The 18,414-nt window shown below is 41.5% G+C and overlaps 1 protein-coding gene across 1 annotated transcript; it reads right to left on the bottom strand.

The window, feature by feature from the left end:
- Positions 1-2,637: 2,637 nt before the first annotated feature.
- Positions 2,638-17,315, bottom strand: LOC311102768 (lysozyme g-like). Its single transcript, XM_084144168.1, has 8 exons — positions 17,056-17,315; positions 16,225-16,308; positions 15,908-16,107; positions 4,416-4,566; positions 4,182-4,322; positions 3,895-3,939; positions 3,574-3,735; positions 2,638-3,352 (listed from the first exon to the last, which is right to left on the bottom strand). The coding sequence occupies exons 1-8, from the start codon at positions 17,057-17,059 to the stop codon at positions 3,255-3,257; spliced, it is 885 nt and encodes a 294-aa protein (XP_084000294.1). The 5' UTR covers positions 17,060-17,315; the 3' UTR covers positions 2,638-3,254.
- Between the last annotated feature and the right edge of the window lie 1,099 nt (positions 17,316-18,414).

Raw genomic sequence — 18,414 nt, forward strand, 5'->3', positions numbered from 1 at the left:
TCAACTATGACAGACAAATTGAGGAAAAAAAATCCAGAAAATCACATTGTAGGATTTTTTATGAATTTATTTGCAAATTATGGTGGAAAATAAGTATTTGGTCACCTACAAACAAGCAAGATTTCTGGCTCTCACAGACCTGTAACTTCTTCTTTAAGAGGCTCCTCTGTCCTCCACTCGTTACCCGTATTAATGGCACCTGTTTGAACTTGTTATCAGTATAAAAAGACACCTGTCCACAACCTCAAACAGTCACACTCCAAACTCCACTATGGCCAAGACCAAAGAGCTGTCAAAGGACACCAGAAACAAAATTGTAGACCTGCACCAGGCTGGGAAGACTGAATCTGCAATAGGTAAGCAGCTTGGTTTGAAGAAATCAACTGTGGGAGCAATTATTAGGAAATGGAAGACATACAAGACCACTGATAATCTCCCTCGATCTGGGGCTCCACGCAAGATATCACCCTGTGGGGTCAAAATGATCACAAAAATCCCAGAACCACACAGGGGGACCTAGTGAATGACCTGCAGAGAGCTGGGACCAAAGTAACAAAGCCTACCATCAGTAACACACTACGCCGCCAGGGACTCAAATCCTGCAGTGCCAGACGTGTCCCCCTGCTTAAGCCAGTACATGTCCAGGCCCGTCTGAAGTTTGCTAGAGTGCATTTGGATGATCCAGAAGAGGATTGGGAGAATGTCATATGGTCAGATGAAACCAAAATAGAACTTTTTGGTAAAAACTCAACTCGTCGTGTTTGGAGGACAAAGAATGCTGAGTTGCATCCAAATAACACCATACCTACTGTGAAGCATGGGGGTAGAAACATCATGCTTTGGGGCTGTTTTTCTGCAAAGGGACCAGGACGACTGATCCGTGTAAAGGAAAGAATGAATGGGGCCATGTATCGTGAGATTTTGAGTGAAAACCTCCTTCCATCAGCAAGGGCATTGAAGATGAAACGTGGCTGGGTCTTTCAGCATGACAATGATCCCAAACACACCGCCTGGGCAACGAAGGAGTGGCGTAAGAAGCATTTCAAGGTCCTGGAGTGGCCTAACCAGTCTCCAGATCTCAACCCCATAGAAAATCTTTGGAGGGAGTTGAAAGTCTGTGTTGCCCAGCGACAGCCCCAAAACATCACTGCTCTAGAGGAGATCTGCATGGAGGAATGGGCCAAAATACCAGCAACAGTGTGTGAAAACCTTGTGAAGACTTACAGAAAACGTTTGACCTGTGTCATTGCCAACAAAGGGTATATAACAAAGTATCGAGAAACTTTTGTTATTGACCAAATACTTATTTTCCACCATAATTTGCAAATAAATTCATTAAAAATCCTACAATGTTATTTTCTGGAAAGAAAAATCTCATTTTGTCTGTCATAGTTGACGTGTACCTATGATGAAAATTATAGGCCTCTCTCATCTTTTTAAGTGGGAGAACATGCACAATTGGTGGCTGACTAAATACTTTTTTTCCCCACTGTACATCATGCACTGGTTTAGAATGTGTATGGTGTTCTAATCGACTGCCTCTCTGTAGAATGCCCTTGTTGCTCTCCTTTGTTTGATAATGGCCACAGAATAAAGGCACACCCTGATTTATGAAAGAACAGTACAGTAAAGCCTCTTTCACACTAGTAAAATGTTGACACTTAGTATTTTATACCTGCTGCTGAAATGTTGCGCTCTCTCCTTGGCCATTGGCCCACTCGCAATGGCATACAAACAGCACACACAGACACACACTGCAGGGTCATTCAGATGATATGTAGATTTCTACAATGTAGAAAATAGTAAAAATAAAGAAAAACCCTTGAATGAGTAGGTGTTCTAAAACTTTTGACCGGTAGTGTAGTGTCACGCACAGATTCACAGGCCGTGTTCGAGAAGATCCAAACCGCAATGTATCATGGGTAAATTGTGACTGACTTACTGATCTACAAATAATAAGTCGTTATTTATGATGAAAGGTGATTTGTAGATCCGTCAGTCGGCAGTCGCCTGCAGTCGTTTTGATGCTCTCGAACAAGGCCATAGACTAGCAGCAAATAAAGATTAGCAAAGTGGAATCAGGAAATGAATGCCCACTCTCCATTGCAGATCCCTCCTTCATTCCGCTTTGATCAACCTTTTTTGCCTCAGTGTTTGAATCTGGGCCGGCATTAGGCTTCTTTGTTTTATAGAGGAGCCGGTACACAATTCACCCCCAAAATTGAGGTGCCGTCAAGGCGCTCCGGCCCAGGTCAAGCAGTTATTCAAACATTATTGCCCATTGCTGAGTAATTCAGTTGCAGCAGTGTAAAAACGGCACACATATCTAAGTATACTAAAAACATAATACAAACACCATCATAAAATACTGCTGTAATAAGCCATCTGACCGTGTCAGTGTTTTCTAAATTCAGTGTAGTTCATAACATCTCCCCATGTACAGAGGGGTGTGCCCCATGCTGTAGCTGCTAAAGAGAACATTACAGAGCTTCACATTCCAATTAAAGACCAAAACAACCTCTGAGCTGCTCATAGACTAAATGTACTATTGGCTCCATAAATCACAGCTCCACCATCCTCACTGTGATCAATTGGTGTGTTAAGCATAGAATTAGAAATAAGAATACTTGAAGAATATTATATGATCTCTATGGTGTTAGGTCTGTGTAATGGTGAATTACAGAGATCCATTGTGATCATTACCTTGAGGGGGACAAATGAGCTATGCATAGTAAAACTGGCATACCACTGAGCTGGCATAACACTGGCCACGCTATGCTAATGTATTATAGACCAGGCATAGTCCCACCAAGACAGTCAACTAAAACAACACATCCAATCCCAAAGTTCAGAAAATAAGACAAATATTTAATTATATTGCGCAATGACAAGTTGCTTAAAGACTCAACTACAGAAGAAACTTGGATGAGACTGTTTGAAGTTGAACAACACAATGTAATTATTATTTGGTGTATTCATCATTTTCAACATGTCTATAAAGGTTAATAAGTTGTTTACTTTTTTTCACCATAACCATGGCTGTAGAACCACTGAGCTCATTTCAACAAAATTAGGAACAATCCTCACAGAGAACTTTAGACTTTCCTACAGAAAACCTGTTTTTCATAACGGCAGAATTGCAATGGAATTTAAAAAATTCAGTTGACAAGTAGAATACTTTAAGCACGCAGTATCAACAGTGTTAGGGTGTATTGCAGTACTGACATGTGTTCTTCAACACCTCTATGGAACATTTAAAAAAACGTTCTTTCCAGCCATCCCACAGATCCTCCAACAGCTGCTCCCACACTTCCCACAATCGCTGTGGCCATCCACGAGAGCCCTACAGCACCTGGAGGAAGACCACACAATGTCTGTCACGGTCTCTCTCACATCTGAGATCTACAAATATCCAATACATGAAAGTAAACAAAGCAAAAAACAATCTATGATCCATTCTGTTCAGTCATATGAGTTTGTAACAGTTAGAAACCCCGCCATTATCTTAGCTTTTAATGGTTTTACTCATAACTCATTGGCATTGAAATATTGTATCTTTGGTTTGATCTTTACCTGCTGACTGTAGAACAGCAACAAGACTCCCTGCTGCTACCCCACCTCCATTGGCTACGGCCGCAGCAGACATCATGCTTGCTGCTGTTGATCCAGCTACAATCCCGCCAGCACCAAACCCGATCGCTGTCAGGGCTAGTGGTGCCAGGGCAACAGCACAAACTGTGAGGCCAAGCATACAAACATTTTAATACTCAGCCAACCTCATTAAGAGTTTGACAATGTGACATTCCTGTGATACTTTTACATTTATATAATTGTGAAAAGTTATCAAAAGTTATTTGATAAAGTACAATGTTAATGCTGATAAAATGATGATACCTGCTCCCACTACAGCTGTTGCTGCTACTATAATGCCACCGTTTCCTAAATAGGGAAGAAAATAGAACAACCATTTTTGATTTTCAGTACATTATAGCATCAGCATTTTTTAAACTGACTATGTTGTTTGTGAATATGTTTGGCATCAACCATAAGAGTTTGCTGAAAGATTCAACTCCACAAGAAACTTGGATGAGACTGTTTGAAGTTGAACCACACAATGTAATTATTATTTGGTGTATTTATCATTTTTAACATGTGTATAACGGTTTATAACAGTTATTTACTTTTTTCACCGTAACCATGTCTGTAGAACCACTGAGCTCTGGCAACAACATCATTGGAGTAGTCCACTCCATTGGTCTTAGCGTCCACTTCCTGATATGACTCTACACAGTCTTCTCCCTTATTGTAGGCTGCTATTCCCCCTGGGTAAACAACATATTGCAATAGTTGCATATTCAATTGAAATAGGTGTATTCATTATTTCTATAAAACTCTCAGAAAAAAAACATGATTACCTTTCAGTTGCTGCTCGTAGGTCCATGAATGGAATTTTTTCTGGATTCTTTTGATGAACTCAATCAGAATTTCAGTGCCTTGTTGGAGATGCTCCTCACTGTCCCATTCCCCCTTTGGAGTGTGGCCGCCACCGCTTGGGGTAGTGTCAATCTGTAAAAATGTGTGATATTTTATAGAAATCAATGGACACCACTAGGGCTTTTAGTCAGCCGGTGATAAACACATTTAGCATCTCCTGGCTTCCACACATAGCCTACAAGCCACTGATGCAGACCTTTGGAACATCTACATTTTAAAAATGTGAATAAATCCATGTAATATAGCCTACACCTTCACAATAAATCCATTATTTATTTTAGACAGGTCTAAAGAAGCATGATATGAAGAAAATGTAATCTACGTCAGAATAACAGAATAGCATACTCTGAGTTGTCCTTATGTTAGGTCCTGATCTGGCTATGCCAAATGGCTGTGGGCTACACTAGTTCATTTAGCAGACAAGATTTGCTTAGAATTCCGTGGCATTATTTTATATTATTTTATAGTATGAAGAATACAATTGAACAAAGCTGAATAAAATATACATATTTTCTCCAAACGATTTGAGGGAATGCGCACATGCGGCTATTCTGTGTTGAGCGGATAACAAAGAAATAGGTACTCCTATTTGCTTAATTTAGAGTTATTCATGTAACTTTAGTTGTTCTACAAACGTTGATTTGTAATACATTGTAAGGCTGCATGATGCGACTAATGATTATTTGAAAAAAGTTGCTTGAAAGGCATGATCTCTGCTTTGTTTTTTGCGCAGGCTGTACACACTTCATTAGTCTCTCATTCACAATTTGACAAGCACATGATAATGCCTCAAATTTTACGGTGGCATCCCCTTTGTGGCCGTAATAGATTTGATTTGAAAAACATCCATGCCTTTTGCGGCCAATGGCCGTTGTGCCCTTGGCCCAGAGTGCTGCGTTGTGCCCTTCTCCCTGAGTGCTGCGCACTCCTAAGTACCTTTCACTCACATGGCTCTCCATCACGTGATTGGGTCTTTCTCACAGGCTACAAGTGAAGACAGACACATCGGGGACGCAACTGCGCACGTCCTTATCCAATTCCGAGGTGCATATTGAAGATATTGGAAGAACTGTCCACATTTACTTTTCGTCAGCCAACAAGATGAGTAGGCCTAACGAACAGCAAAAGCACTAGCCTATGTCAATCTACTATCCCCCCTTTTACAAAAGTTGACATTCTAGTCTGTGCGAGAAATAAATATTCCAAACATAGTCTGGGACAGTTGTGGGATGCAATACAACCACTCGCATCAACAAAACATTTTACGCAATGTGGCTGATCAAATAAAATTAATTTTTATCTGCCACATGCGCCGAATACAACAGGTGTAGACCTTACAGTGAAATGCTTACTTACAAGCCCTTAACCAACAAAGCAGTTTTAAGAAAAATAAGTGTTAAGTAAAAAATGTATGAGTAAAAAATACAAATAATTAAAGAGCAGCAGTAAAATAAAATAACAGTAGAGAGGCTATATACAGGGGGTACCGGTACAGAGTCAATGTGCGGGGGCACTGGTTAGTTGAGGTAATTGAGGTAATATGTACACGTGGGTAGAGTTAAAGTGACTATGCATAGATAATAAATAGAGAGTAGCAGCAGCATAAAAGAGGGGGTGGGGTGAGGGGGACAATGCAAATAGTCCGGGTAGCCATGATTAGCTGTTCAGGAGTCTTATGGTTTGGGGGTAGAAGCTGTTAAGAAGCCTTTTGGACCTAGACTTGGCACTCCGGTACCGCTTGCCGTGCGGTAGCAGAGAGAACGGTCTATGATAATTTTTAGGGCCTTCCTCTGACACCGCCTGGTATAGAGGTCCTGGATGGCAGGAAGCTTGGTGATGTACTGGGCCGTAGGCACTACCCTCTGTAGTGCCTTGCGGTCGGAGGCCGAGCAGTTGCCATACCAGGCAGTGATGCAACCAGTCAGTATGCTCTCGATGGTGCAGCTGTATAACTTTTTGAGGATCTGAGGACCCATGCCAAATCTTATCAGTCTCCTGAGGGGGAATAGGCTTTGTCATGCCCTCTTCTCGACTGTCTTGGTGTGTTTGGACCATGATAGTTGGTTGGTGATGTGGACACCAAGGAACATGAAGCTCACAGCCCCGTCTATGAGAATGGGGGCGTGTTCAGCCCTCTTTTTTTCCCTGTAGTCCAAAATCATCTCCTTTGTCTTGATCACGTTGAGGGAGAGGTTGTTATCCTGGCACCACACGGCCAGGTCTCTGACTTCCTCCCTATAGGCTGTCTCATTGTTGTCGGTGTTCAGGCCTACCACTGTTGTGTCGTCGGCAAACTTAATGATTGTGTTGGAGTCATGCCTGGCCATGTAGTCATGGGTGAACAGGGAGTACAGGAGGGGACTGAGCACGCACCCCTGAGGGGCCCCTGTGTTGAGAATCAGAGTGGTAGATGTGTTGTTACCTACCCTTACCACCTGGGGGCGGCTGTCAGGAAGTCCAGGATCCAGTTGCAGAGGGAGGTGTTTAGTCCCAGCGTCCTTAGCTTAGTGATGAGCTTTGAGGGCACTATGGTGTTGAATGCTGAGCTGTAGTCAATTAATAGTATTCTCACGTAGGTGTTCCTCTTGTCCAGGTGGGAAAGGGCAGTGTGGAGTGCAATAGAGATTGCATCATCTGTGGATCTATTGGGGCGGTATGCAAATTGGAATTGGTCTAGGGTTTCTGGGATAATGGTGTTGATGTGAGCCATGACCTGCCTTTCAAAGCACTTCATGGCTACAGACGTGAGTGCTACGGGTCGGTAGTCATTTAGGCAGGTTATCTTAGTGTTCTTGGGCACAGGGACTACAGTGGTCTGCTTGAAACATGTTGGTATTACAGACTCAGTCAGGGACATGTTGAAAATGTCAGTGAAGACACTTGCCAGTTGGTCAGCGCATGCTCGGAGTACGCGTCTTCGTAATCCGTCTGGCCCTACAGCCTTGTGAATGATGACCTGCTTAAAAGTCTTACTCACATCGGCTACGGAGAGCGTGATCACAGTCATCCGGAACAGCTGATGCTCTCATGTATGCTAAAGCGTTGCTTGCCTTGAAGCGAGCACAGAAGTGATTTAGCTCATCTGGTAGGCTTGTGTCACTGGGCAGCTCGCGGCTGTGCTTCCCTTTGTAGTCTGTAATAGTTTGCAAGCCCTGCCACATCCGACAAGCGTCGGAGCCGGTGTAGTACGATTCAATCTTAGTCCTGTGTTGACTCTTTGCCTGTTTGATGGTTTGTCGGAGGACATAGCGGGATTTCTTATAAGCGTCCGGGTTAGAGTCCCGCTCCTTGAAAGCGGCAGCTCTACCCTTTAGCTCAGTGCGGATGTTGCCTGTAATCCATGGCTTCTGGTTGGGGTATGTACATACGGTCACTGTGGGGACGACGTCATCGATGCACTTATTGATGAAGCCAGTGACTGATGTGGTGTACGCCTCAATGACATCGGAAGAATCCCGGAATATATTCCAGTCTGTGCTAGCAAAACAGTCCTGTAGCTTAGCATCTGTGTCATCTGACCACTTCCTTATTAACCGAGTAACTGGTGCTTCCTGCTTTAGTTTTTGCTTATAAGCAGGAATCAGGAGGATAGAATTATGGTCAGATTTGCCAAATGGAGGGTGAGGGAGAGATTTGTATGCGTCTCTGTGTGTGTAGTAAAGATGGTCTAGAGGTTTTTTCCCTCTGGTTGCACATTTAACATGCTGGTAGAAATTAGGTAGAACGGATTTAAGTTTCCCTGCATTAAAGTCCCCGGCCACTAGGAGCGCTGCCTCTGGATGAGCATTTTCCTGATTGCTTATGGCCTTATACAGCTCATTGAGTGCAGTCTTAGTGCCAGCATCGGTTTGTGGTGGTAAATAGACAGATATGATAAATATAGATGAAAACTCTCTTTGTAAATAGTGTTGTCTACAGCTTATCATGAGATACTCTACCTCAGGCGAGCAAAACCTTCCTTAATATTAGATTTCGTGCACCAGCTGTTGTTTAAAAATATACACAGAACGCCACCCCTTGTCTTAACGGAGTCAGCCATTCTACCCAGCCAGCTGTATGTTATCCGTGTCGTCGTTCAGCCACTACTCGCCAAACCCACTGGCTCCAGGTCATCTACAGTGGGGAAAAAAAGTATTTAGTCAGCCACCAATTGTGCATGTTCTCCCACTTAAAAAGATGAGAGAGGCCTATAATTTTCATCATAGGTACACGTCAACTATGACAGACAAAATGAGATTTTTCTTTCCAGAAAATCACATTGTAGGATTTTTAATGAATTTATTTGCAAATTATGGTGGAAAATAAGTATTTGGTCAATAACAAAAGTTTCTCAATACTTTGTTATACACCCTTTGTTGGCAATGACACAGGTCAAACGTTTTCTGTAAGTCTTCACAAGGTTTTCACACACTGTTGCTGGTATTTTGGCCCATTCCTCCATGCAGATCTCCTCTAGAGCAGTGATGTTTTGGGGCTGTCGCTGGGCAACACGGACTTTCAACTCCCTCCAAAGATTTTCTATGGGGTTGAGATCTGGAGACTGGCTAGGCCACTCCAGGACCTTGAAATGCTTCTTACGAAGCCACTCCTTCGTTGCCCGGGCGGTGTGTTTGGGATCATTGTCATGCTGAAAGACCCAGCCACGTTTCATCTTCAATGCCCTTGCTGATGGAAGGAGGTTTTCACTCAAAATCTCACGATACATGGCCCCATTCATTCTTTCCTTTACACGGATCAGTCGTCCTGGTCCCTTTGCAGAAAAACAGCCCCAAAGCATGATGTTTCCACCCCCATGCTTCACAGTAGGTATGGTGTTCTTTGGATGCAACTCAGCATTCTTTGTCCTCCAAACACGACGAGTTGAGTTTTTACCAGAAAGTTCTATTTTGGTTTCATCTGACCATATGATATTCTCCCAATCCTCTTCTGGATCATCCAAATGCACTCTAGCAAACTTCAGACGGGCCTGGACATGTACTGGCTTAAGCAGGGGGACACGTCTGGCACTGCAGGATTTGAGTCCCTGGCGGCGTAGTGTGTTACTGATGGTAGGCTTTGTTACTTTGGTCCCAGCACTCTGCAGGTCATTCACTAGGTCCCCCTGTGCGGTTCTGAGATTTTTGCTCACCGTTCTTGTGATCATTTTGACCCCACGGGGTGAGATCTTGCGTGGAGCCCCAGATCGAGGGAGATTATCAGTGGTCTTGTATGTCTTCCATTTCCTAATAATTGCTCCCACAGTTGATTTCTTCAAACCAAGCTGCTTACCTATTGCAGATTCAGTCTTCCCAGCCTGGTGCAGGTCTACAATTTTGTTTCTGGTGTCCTTTGACAGCTCTTTGGTCTTGGCCATAGTGGAGTTTGGAGTGTGACTGTTTGAGGTTGTGGACAGGTGTCTTTTTATACTGATAACAAGTTCAAACAGGTGCCATTAATATAGGTAACGAGTGGAGGACAGAGGAGCCTCTTAAAGAAGAAGTTACAGGTCTGTGAGAGCCAGAAATCTTGCTTGTTTGTAGGTGACCAAATACTTATTTTCCACCATAATTTGCAAATAAATTCATAAAAATCCTACAATGTGATTTTCTGGATTTTTTTTCCTCAATTTGTCTGTCATAGTTGACGTGTACCTATGATGAAAATTACAGGCCTCTCTCATCTATTTAAGTGGGAGAACTTGCACAATTGGTGGCTGACTAAATACTTTTTTTCCCCACTGCTAGGCAAATCCCTGTCTTATCTTAGCTCACTGGTCACCATAGCAACACCCACCCGTAGTCTGCGCTCCAGCAGGTATATCTCACTGGTCATCCCCAAAGCCAACACCTCCTTTGGCCGCCATTCCTTCCAGTTCTCTGCTGCCAATGACTGGAACGAACTGCAAAAATCTCTGAAGCTAGAGACTCTTATCTCCCTCACTAACTTTAAGCGTCAGTTGTCAGAGCAGCTTACCAATCACTGCACCTGCACACAGCCATTCTGAAATTAGCCCATCCAACTACCTCATCCCCATATTGTTATTTATTTTGCTAATTTGCACCTCAGTATCTCTATTTGCTCCTCATCTTTTGCATATCTATCATTCCAGTGTTAATACAAAATTGTAACTATTTTGCACTATGGCCTATTTATTGCCTTACCTCCATAATTTACTAAATTCGCACACACTGTATATATATATATATTTTTTTTCTGTTGTATTTTTTACTTTATGTTTTGTTTACCCCATATGTAACTATGTGTTGTTGTTTTTATCGCACTGCTTTGCTTTATTTTGGCCAGGTTGCAGTTGTAAATGAGAACTTGTTCTCAACTGGCTTACCTGGTTAAATAAAGGTGAAATGTCCCGTTGGTAGGATATCCGTGATAGTAGGTTGTCTATTTTGTTTTCCATAGGACTGATGGAAGAGGCAGATTACTCGATCGCCGTCGGATCCTTACAAGGTACCCCGACCTACGTCCACAATATCTCTGTCTCTTTCTCATGCGAATGACGGGGATATGGGCCTTGTCGGGTGTCTGTACAATATCCTTCACGTCCGACTCGTTGAAGAAAAAATCTTCGTCCAATACGAGGTGAGTAATCGCTGTCCTGATATACAGAAGCTATTTTTGGTCATAAGGGACAGTGGCAGAAACATTATGTACAGAAAAAAACACCCATAATAGTACAATTGGTTAGGGGGCCGTAAAACGGCAGCCATTTCCACCGGCGCCATTTTCTATGCAGCAGATCATAACATTTAGCTTAAAATTTTGATAAACTCTTAGGCTATTTCTTCACATCATAAGCGCAGCAATGCGCACATGGCAGTAAGCGCGAATGTTCCATTAGTGGGAAAACACCATTATCAAAAGTGACCGCAAATGCGATTATGCATGTAATGCTTTTATTATAAAACTGCATTTTTATGGTGAAAATTATCTTCCCCAAACTTGAAACTCACGCGCTGCTTAAGTATGCCAGTTAGGCTCTAAACCCCTTGTAAAGTGGATTAATGTGCTTCATTTTAAGAAGTTATTTGGCCACTTTAGTTATGATACAAACTTTATCAAAACATATAGGCCTATGGGCTAGGCTACATTAGGTGTGTGGACTATGATTCGAAAAAGTCGCAAAAAAAAGCCAGTTTCTTATGCTGGGCATCATTCACAAGTGATAATATCATTCACAAGTGATAGGCTAATATTGTTACCCATCAGACTATTCTTGATTTAATTTTGTCTTTACATATACTCAGAGGTGGGTAGTAATGAGTTACATTTACTCCGTTACATTTACTTGAGTAAGTTTTTGAAAAAATTATACTTCTAGGAGTAGTTTTAAATCACTATACTTTTTACTTTTACTTGAGTAGATTTGTGAAGAAGAAACTGTACTCTTACTCCGCTACATTAGGCTACAATGAGGTCGTTACTTTTCTTTTTACCTCTTTGGTATTCTACGCGTCATTGTCTTTATCCCCCCGCATACACCTTATTTTAATGTTTTATTTTGACAGAGAGAGAGAGACTTCCGCTAAGGCTCTACCACGTGACTGTGTTTCACCAATCAAACGTAGTTGTGCAGTCTCGTCACTTTACCATACTCAATCTCAGTGGCGGGACGGGTTGGCTTTACAGTTATAGCAACACAGAAATGTCAGAATTAGCCGTCGGCAATGCAGACACAGACGAGGAGGAACACCCGCACCCCTGGCCTCATATTGAAAGCATGTTTACCTTAGTAAAAGTGCGAAAGAACAGCTACATTATGCGGTGTCTTCTGTGTCTACCAAAACAAACGGACATTTCAGCATTCAAGAACTCAACATCTAACTTGAGGAAACATGTAGCGGTAAGTTTCCTAAATTCGTTTTTTTTTTGCTGTGGATAGGCGAATGTTTGTCTTTTAGGTTACATATGTTTTAAACATTTTCTATATATATATATATATCCACATTTGATGTGATAATACGTCTCTTTTAATGTCTTGATCTCCCTGTAGCCTCATATATGTTTTTTTTGTCCACAGAGGATTCACCCCAACAAACTGGCAAAGTACACAGACTTACTAGAGAACCACAGAAAGCGTAAGTCCTCCTCTTCCAGTGATACTCTTGTGAAAAATGCAAAAATCACAGCCTTTGCTGCCCCAGGGCGGGTAACACAAGCAACGCTTGACAAGCTGATGCTAAATTTTGTATGTGAGGCCAACCAACCATTTTCTGTGGTTGAGACGCCATCCTTCAATACTTTGATAGAAACCTTGCAACCTCATACAGTAATGACAAGGAAAACGTTATGCACAAGAATACAAGAAGCTGCAAAACACAAGAAGAGCATAATCATCAAAAAGCTGAGTGCTGTGAACTATGTTGCTAACGTAGCTACTTAGGTGTCACCTGTCACTGGATAGACAACACCTCACTGGAGAGGCACTCCACATTGGCTTGTAGACCTGTCAAAGGCTCGCACACGTTTGATGTCCTTGCTGCTGCATTAGAGGAAATACATTCTGAGTACCACATCAGGGAAAAAGTGACCAGGACGACAACAGACAGTGGCTCAAACTTCCTTTCGATTATATGGTGAGGAGAAAGAGGAGGAAGCCATCAATGTACAAGAGGAGAGTGACTCCACCCTTGATGATGCAACAGAAGATCAGAGTGAGTCAGAGGTGGAGTATCAAGATGTCTGCAATTCTGGATGACAACACAGGCCTTGAGTACCAACTTCCAAGGCACCAAAAGTGTGCATGCCATCTCCTCAATCTTATATCCACAGTTGATGCCACTGCTGCAGGAGGAGCTGCAAACGAAACCTACAAGAGGCTGTCTCGGTCTGCTTTTGCAAAATGTCATGCTCTTTGGAATAAAACCAGCAGGTCAACCATGGCTCATGAAACAGTGGAACGTGAATGCAAGCTGCAGTTTCTCCGACCCAATCAGACACGCTGGAGCTCCCTGTTCCTCGCTGTAGAAAGGATTGTGCGCATTCACCGAGAGCAAGGAGAACAAGCAATTCGCAATGTCTGCACAGCATTAAAGATAAATATGTAAGTTGACAAAATGTATATTTTGTTTTTAAAGAACAATAAAAGTAAATAAGCCTTGCTGATTAATGGGTGAATCCACTTGTCTCAAGTAACTAAGTTTTCTTTGCATGGTGGTGTGACAATTGTGGATGACTTGAATGAAATATATATATATATATTTTTTTTGTATTTAACATGTACAATGCATAATAAAGACATTGTACCAGAAATAGCTATAAGTAATTGTTTTATCGTTACATCTTTTATAGGTTCAATCCAGCTGAAAATGGGTTTTTGGTCGAGTATGCTGCTGTGATGAAGCCTGTTGCCATGGCCCTTAATATCCTCCAAGGGGAATCATCTGTGCATATGAGCCTCCTGCTGCCAACACTTTACCAGTTGCGGGACAAGCTGAAGAAGTTGGAGTCAACTTGCAAAATGTGTACACCTCTTGTTCACGCCCTGCAGCAAGGGATCCAGAAACGTTTTGGAGACGTCATGAAAGAGCCTGAGCTGATTGCAGCAGCAATACTCCTACCAAGATTCAGAACATCCTGGACCACAGAGGAGAACATCTTAAATGCTGGTAAATATACTTGTTTATCAATTCAAATGTGAACCAGTAGACATTGACCTATATAACTCTGTATAATGTTACTGTCATTTAGGATTATAGTGTGTCAGTGACAAACCACAGGGTGGCAATATAGTTAGTGTGACTTTTTTTTGCTGACTTTTCTTGTTAGATATTGGAACTGGAAGTAAACATAATGCCCGATCTACAACTACATCACTCTCCTCTAATGCCTTTTAGAGAACATGCATTCAGCTTAATTTGTGTTCTGGGATACTAGGCCTGCAATATTGTTTTATTTGGCCATCTATCATGGACTGGTGCTTTTTCAGTTGATGTGTACTGCTGCTCTTTTCCTCTGCTCAGTGAGATGTGCAGTGTGGCCTAATCACAGATCAGAGTATTCATTTCTAGGCACACAGAAAAAGGGCTGTTGCTTGCCATGCAATACAAAGGTACTGAGTAGGCCTAATCAACACCTATTGATTATTTTACGTTGACCGCTTCCTTCTGGTGTGCAGTTTTCTGTTCAGCATGCCTGGTATGAAATGTTTGTGTGTTTCCTTCTGTTGTTCTGTCACTGTGGAGACACACACACAGTTTATGAGAGTTTATGGGCTGCCTCGTTCTAGTTCTACCTGGTAAAAAAAGTATAAAGGTTTGGAAATTTGTGTTACTTGTGCTTATTTATTTTTTATTTATTATTATTATATTTTTTAATACTTGAATTTACCTGAATTATTTTAATTTGAGCTATTTTGTAATTCATTAAAGATGATTATTTTGTATTTTTGTCTGTCTGATTGTTGTCTTGTGTTAAAAAATAAATCAGACGTTACTCAACAGTTACTCAGTACTTGAGTAGTTTTTTCACCAAGTACTTTTTTACTCTTACTCAAGTAATTATTTGGATGACTACTTTTTACTTTTACTTGAGTCATATTATTCTGAAGTAACAGTACTTTTACTTGAGTACAATTTTTGGCTACTCTACCCACCTCTGCATATACTAAATAATATATGTGTGAAATTTGTTTTGATTTAGAATGGACCATTATCATGCACCTGTCTCAAAACAGGGGCAGCGGGAAGGAATACATATAATCTCTGCACTTAAAGCGAATGGAGGACGCTTTTCCCGTGGTTCATTTTCATGCCAGCCAGGTAGGCTATACTCCTGTTGTAAAGATAAACAATGTGCTTAATATTAGGAAAGTTGAGAAATAAATATAGTAGGCCTAGCCTATAGAAAGCTGATGGGATCCTCCTCTTTTTAGTAGAGGCCATCACTCTGTTTTCTCTCGCAATTGCATAGCCAATATAAATGTTGCACAGCCTATATAAATGTTGCACAACATGAGCTCATGGGCTCTCATGAAGTGTTTGATTCGATTTTCAATAACATTTGCATTGATGTCGGAGTGATTAGAGGGACAATAGAGTGCTGAGTACCAGGCAGTTAGCAAGTTTGGTAGGCTACTAATGACCATCAGCAGCATCACAGCTTGGAGAAGCCTAATTAACGTGACTAATCGGTCACGTGGAATTTGACTGCCTTCATGACTCGTGACCGCCGGTGTGGCGGTAATACGGTCACCGCAACAGCCCTAGACACTGCTTACATTGTACAGTAAAATGCAATTCACTTAGTAAATGTGGCAAAACAAGAATGGATAATCTGGAAAATAATGAGGAGCTCAATTTTAGCTTTATTGAACAATTATAAAATATAATATCAACATTTGACCTAAGGAAGTGAATAAATAAGATACAATTTCAATTAAATATGAAGCTACTCATTATTCTGTCAAACATGTGCCTACCTGCATAAGCCCGAAGGCCTTGCCATAGTCCCCCCTGCCATGCTTGTCCAGTCCTTTCCCAGCCCGGGACTCTCTTGAAATGATGCCACAGATGACAGCTGGGTCCACTGCATTCCTCTCTGCCACCTTCATTATGAGACCCTTGTACTTGTTCATGGCAGCAAGGTCATGCTTTGCCATTTTGTGAGATGCAGGCACCCCTTTAGGAAAACAGTAAATAAAATTATAAATGATAGCTTTTTGATTGATTATATGAATTTGATTAATACTGGATATTGTTTTGAATATTTGTGAGTGAATAGCCTGAAAGCACATACCGTTGAAATGTTTCCAATCAGCGATTGCTGTCCTCCAGGAAGCACCACTTGTTTCTACCTTCATAATGTTTCCATAAGGAGAGGCTAAATGACAATCAAGAAGAATAAGTAGCCTATACTTGTGTAGGTTTAAAATCACATTTTAAGAAGATAAATTGTAGAAATAGGCGTTTATGACTTTGTGGCTGTGGAAGCTAGTGACCACCAACACAGAACCCGAAACATATGCACACAAACACCATGGTTAATCTGGGGTCAGACTCAGTCACAATGCAGTGTCCCACAACATGAAAGCTGAAGTGTTGGCTACTACATTTTTGTACAAGCCCTGTTGTAGGCTGTCAATGTGCCAAAACATGAGTAATGCATAGAGACTCCTAGCCCCGGATAGAACCGTTTTGCCTAGTTAAATACAAAATATTGATTCTGTCCAGGGCAACCAATGAGAGCAGAGATGCACATTTTGGTAAGGTTAATGCAGTTGGCTAATAATTAGCTCTCGAGAACCCAATGCCATGTACGGAGAAGGGCTACTAGCTAACAATATGCCAAATACTAGAAATACTTTAAGAAATTACTTAAAGTATTTCTGCAAACAAGTCCCAATATTATGCAGAGTAATTGATAAATCAGTTGGTAGAGCATGGCGTTTGCAGCGCCAGGGTTGTGGGTTCGATTCCCACGGGGGGCCAGTATGAAAAAAAAAGTATAAAAATAAATAACAAAATAACAAAAAATAATAATAATGTATGCACTCACTAACTGTAAGTCGCTCTGGATAAGAGCGTCTGCTAAATGACTAAAATGTAAATGTAAATAAATAAAGTGCACCCATGTTGATGTTGTCACTTTGAAGTTCTTGAAACTGGAGGATCCTCAGTCAAACACAAACCCAGAAATATGATTTCAGACGACTTGCTACTTTCTCCCTGTCGACTTCTGAAAGATCTGTTGACGTTGAAAAATACAACACAGCGGATCTCAACCGTTCTAACACTCCGTTCACTTTCGATTTTGCTTCCCAAATTCGCGAGGCGTATTCCCGACGTAAATGGAGAAACTAAACAGCATAGTCTATTTCCGTAACAACTAAGAGCGTTGAAGCGCGAGGCTCAACTTGTCCGCTGTATTGGTGCCCTGGGTACAACGCTGTGAACATTGTTAAGCGAGCCCGTGCACCATGCGCAGATACTGTGGGTGACAGTAAGAGCGAAGTCTTTCATCTCGCTCATCTCAATATCTGCGTTGCTGGTCTTGGGAACTTCATTTCGCTGAGTCTAACTTTCATTGTAGTCCACACAATTTACAAAATGCAGGCCTGTTTGCCGACAGAGTGCAATCCACGCTTTGGTTGGTTTACTAAGCCACTGTCAAAGATTTAGCATTTTCACTTATTTCAGTCCAAGTCAAGCACTGGTTATAGGCACACCATTATATTTATAGCCTATAAATCTGCAACCACAAATGCCATTTTATACAGACAAATGCTTTATTTTTTCATGCATTTTCACTTCATAAAATGTAATAGAATTTGTAGTAATCTCCTAAATTGACATAATTAAAATAGAATTGACCAATGACCCACAACCTCATTGACAAGTTGAAAATATATTTTCTTCAGTCTTCATAGCAAGGGAATGCATTGCAATACTCAGATCTTTTCACATTCATCAACGTCAACACATCCTGTTTTCAGTCAAATGAAGCATCTCAGAAATCAATGAGAACATTCAACCACTTCATAACACTGTGTGCTATAGTCAACTTTTATATACACTGCTCAAAAAAATAAAGGGATCACTTAAACAACACAATGTAACTCCAAGTCAATCACACTTCTGTGAAATCTAACTGTCCACTTAGGAAGCAACACTGATTGACAATACATTTCACATGCTGTTGTGCAAATGGAATAGACAACAGGTGGAAATTATAGGCAATTAGCAAGACACCCCCAATAAAGGACTGGTTTTGCAGGTGGTGACCACAGACCACTTCTCAGTTCCTATGATTCCTGGCTGATGTTTTGGTCACTTTTGAATGCTGGCGGTGCTTTCACTCTAGTGGTAGCATGAGACGGAGTCTACAACCCACACAAGTGGCTCAGGTAGTGCAGCTCATCCAGGATGGCACATCAATGCGAGCTGTGGCAAGAAGGTTTGTTGTGTCTGTCAGCGTAATGTCCAGAGC

The sequence above is a fragment of the Coregonus lavaretus genome (assembly GCF_964263955.1).
Source record: "Coregonus lavaretus genome assembly, chromosome: 27".
NCBI lineage: Eukaryota > Metazoa > Chordata > Actinopteri > Salmoniformes > Salmonidae > Coregonus > Coregonus lavaretus.

What these genes read in the sequence shown, in the direction of transcription:
- LOC311102768 (XM_084144168.1), bottom strand. An exon ending in AGGCCTTCGGGCTTATGCAG is followed by an intron (nt 4,567 to 15,907) that starts GTAGGCACATGT and finishes ACATTTTTACAG; the next exon opens with ATTGACACTACCCCAAGCGG. An exon ending in AACAGCTGTAGTGGGAGCAG is followed by an intron (nt 3,736 to 3,894) that starts GTATCATCATTT and finishes TTGGCCTCACAG; the next exon opens with TTTGTGCTGTTGCCCTGGCA.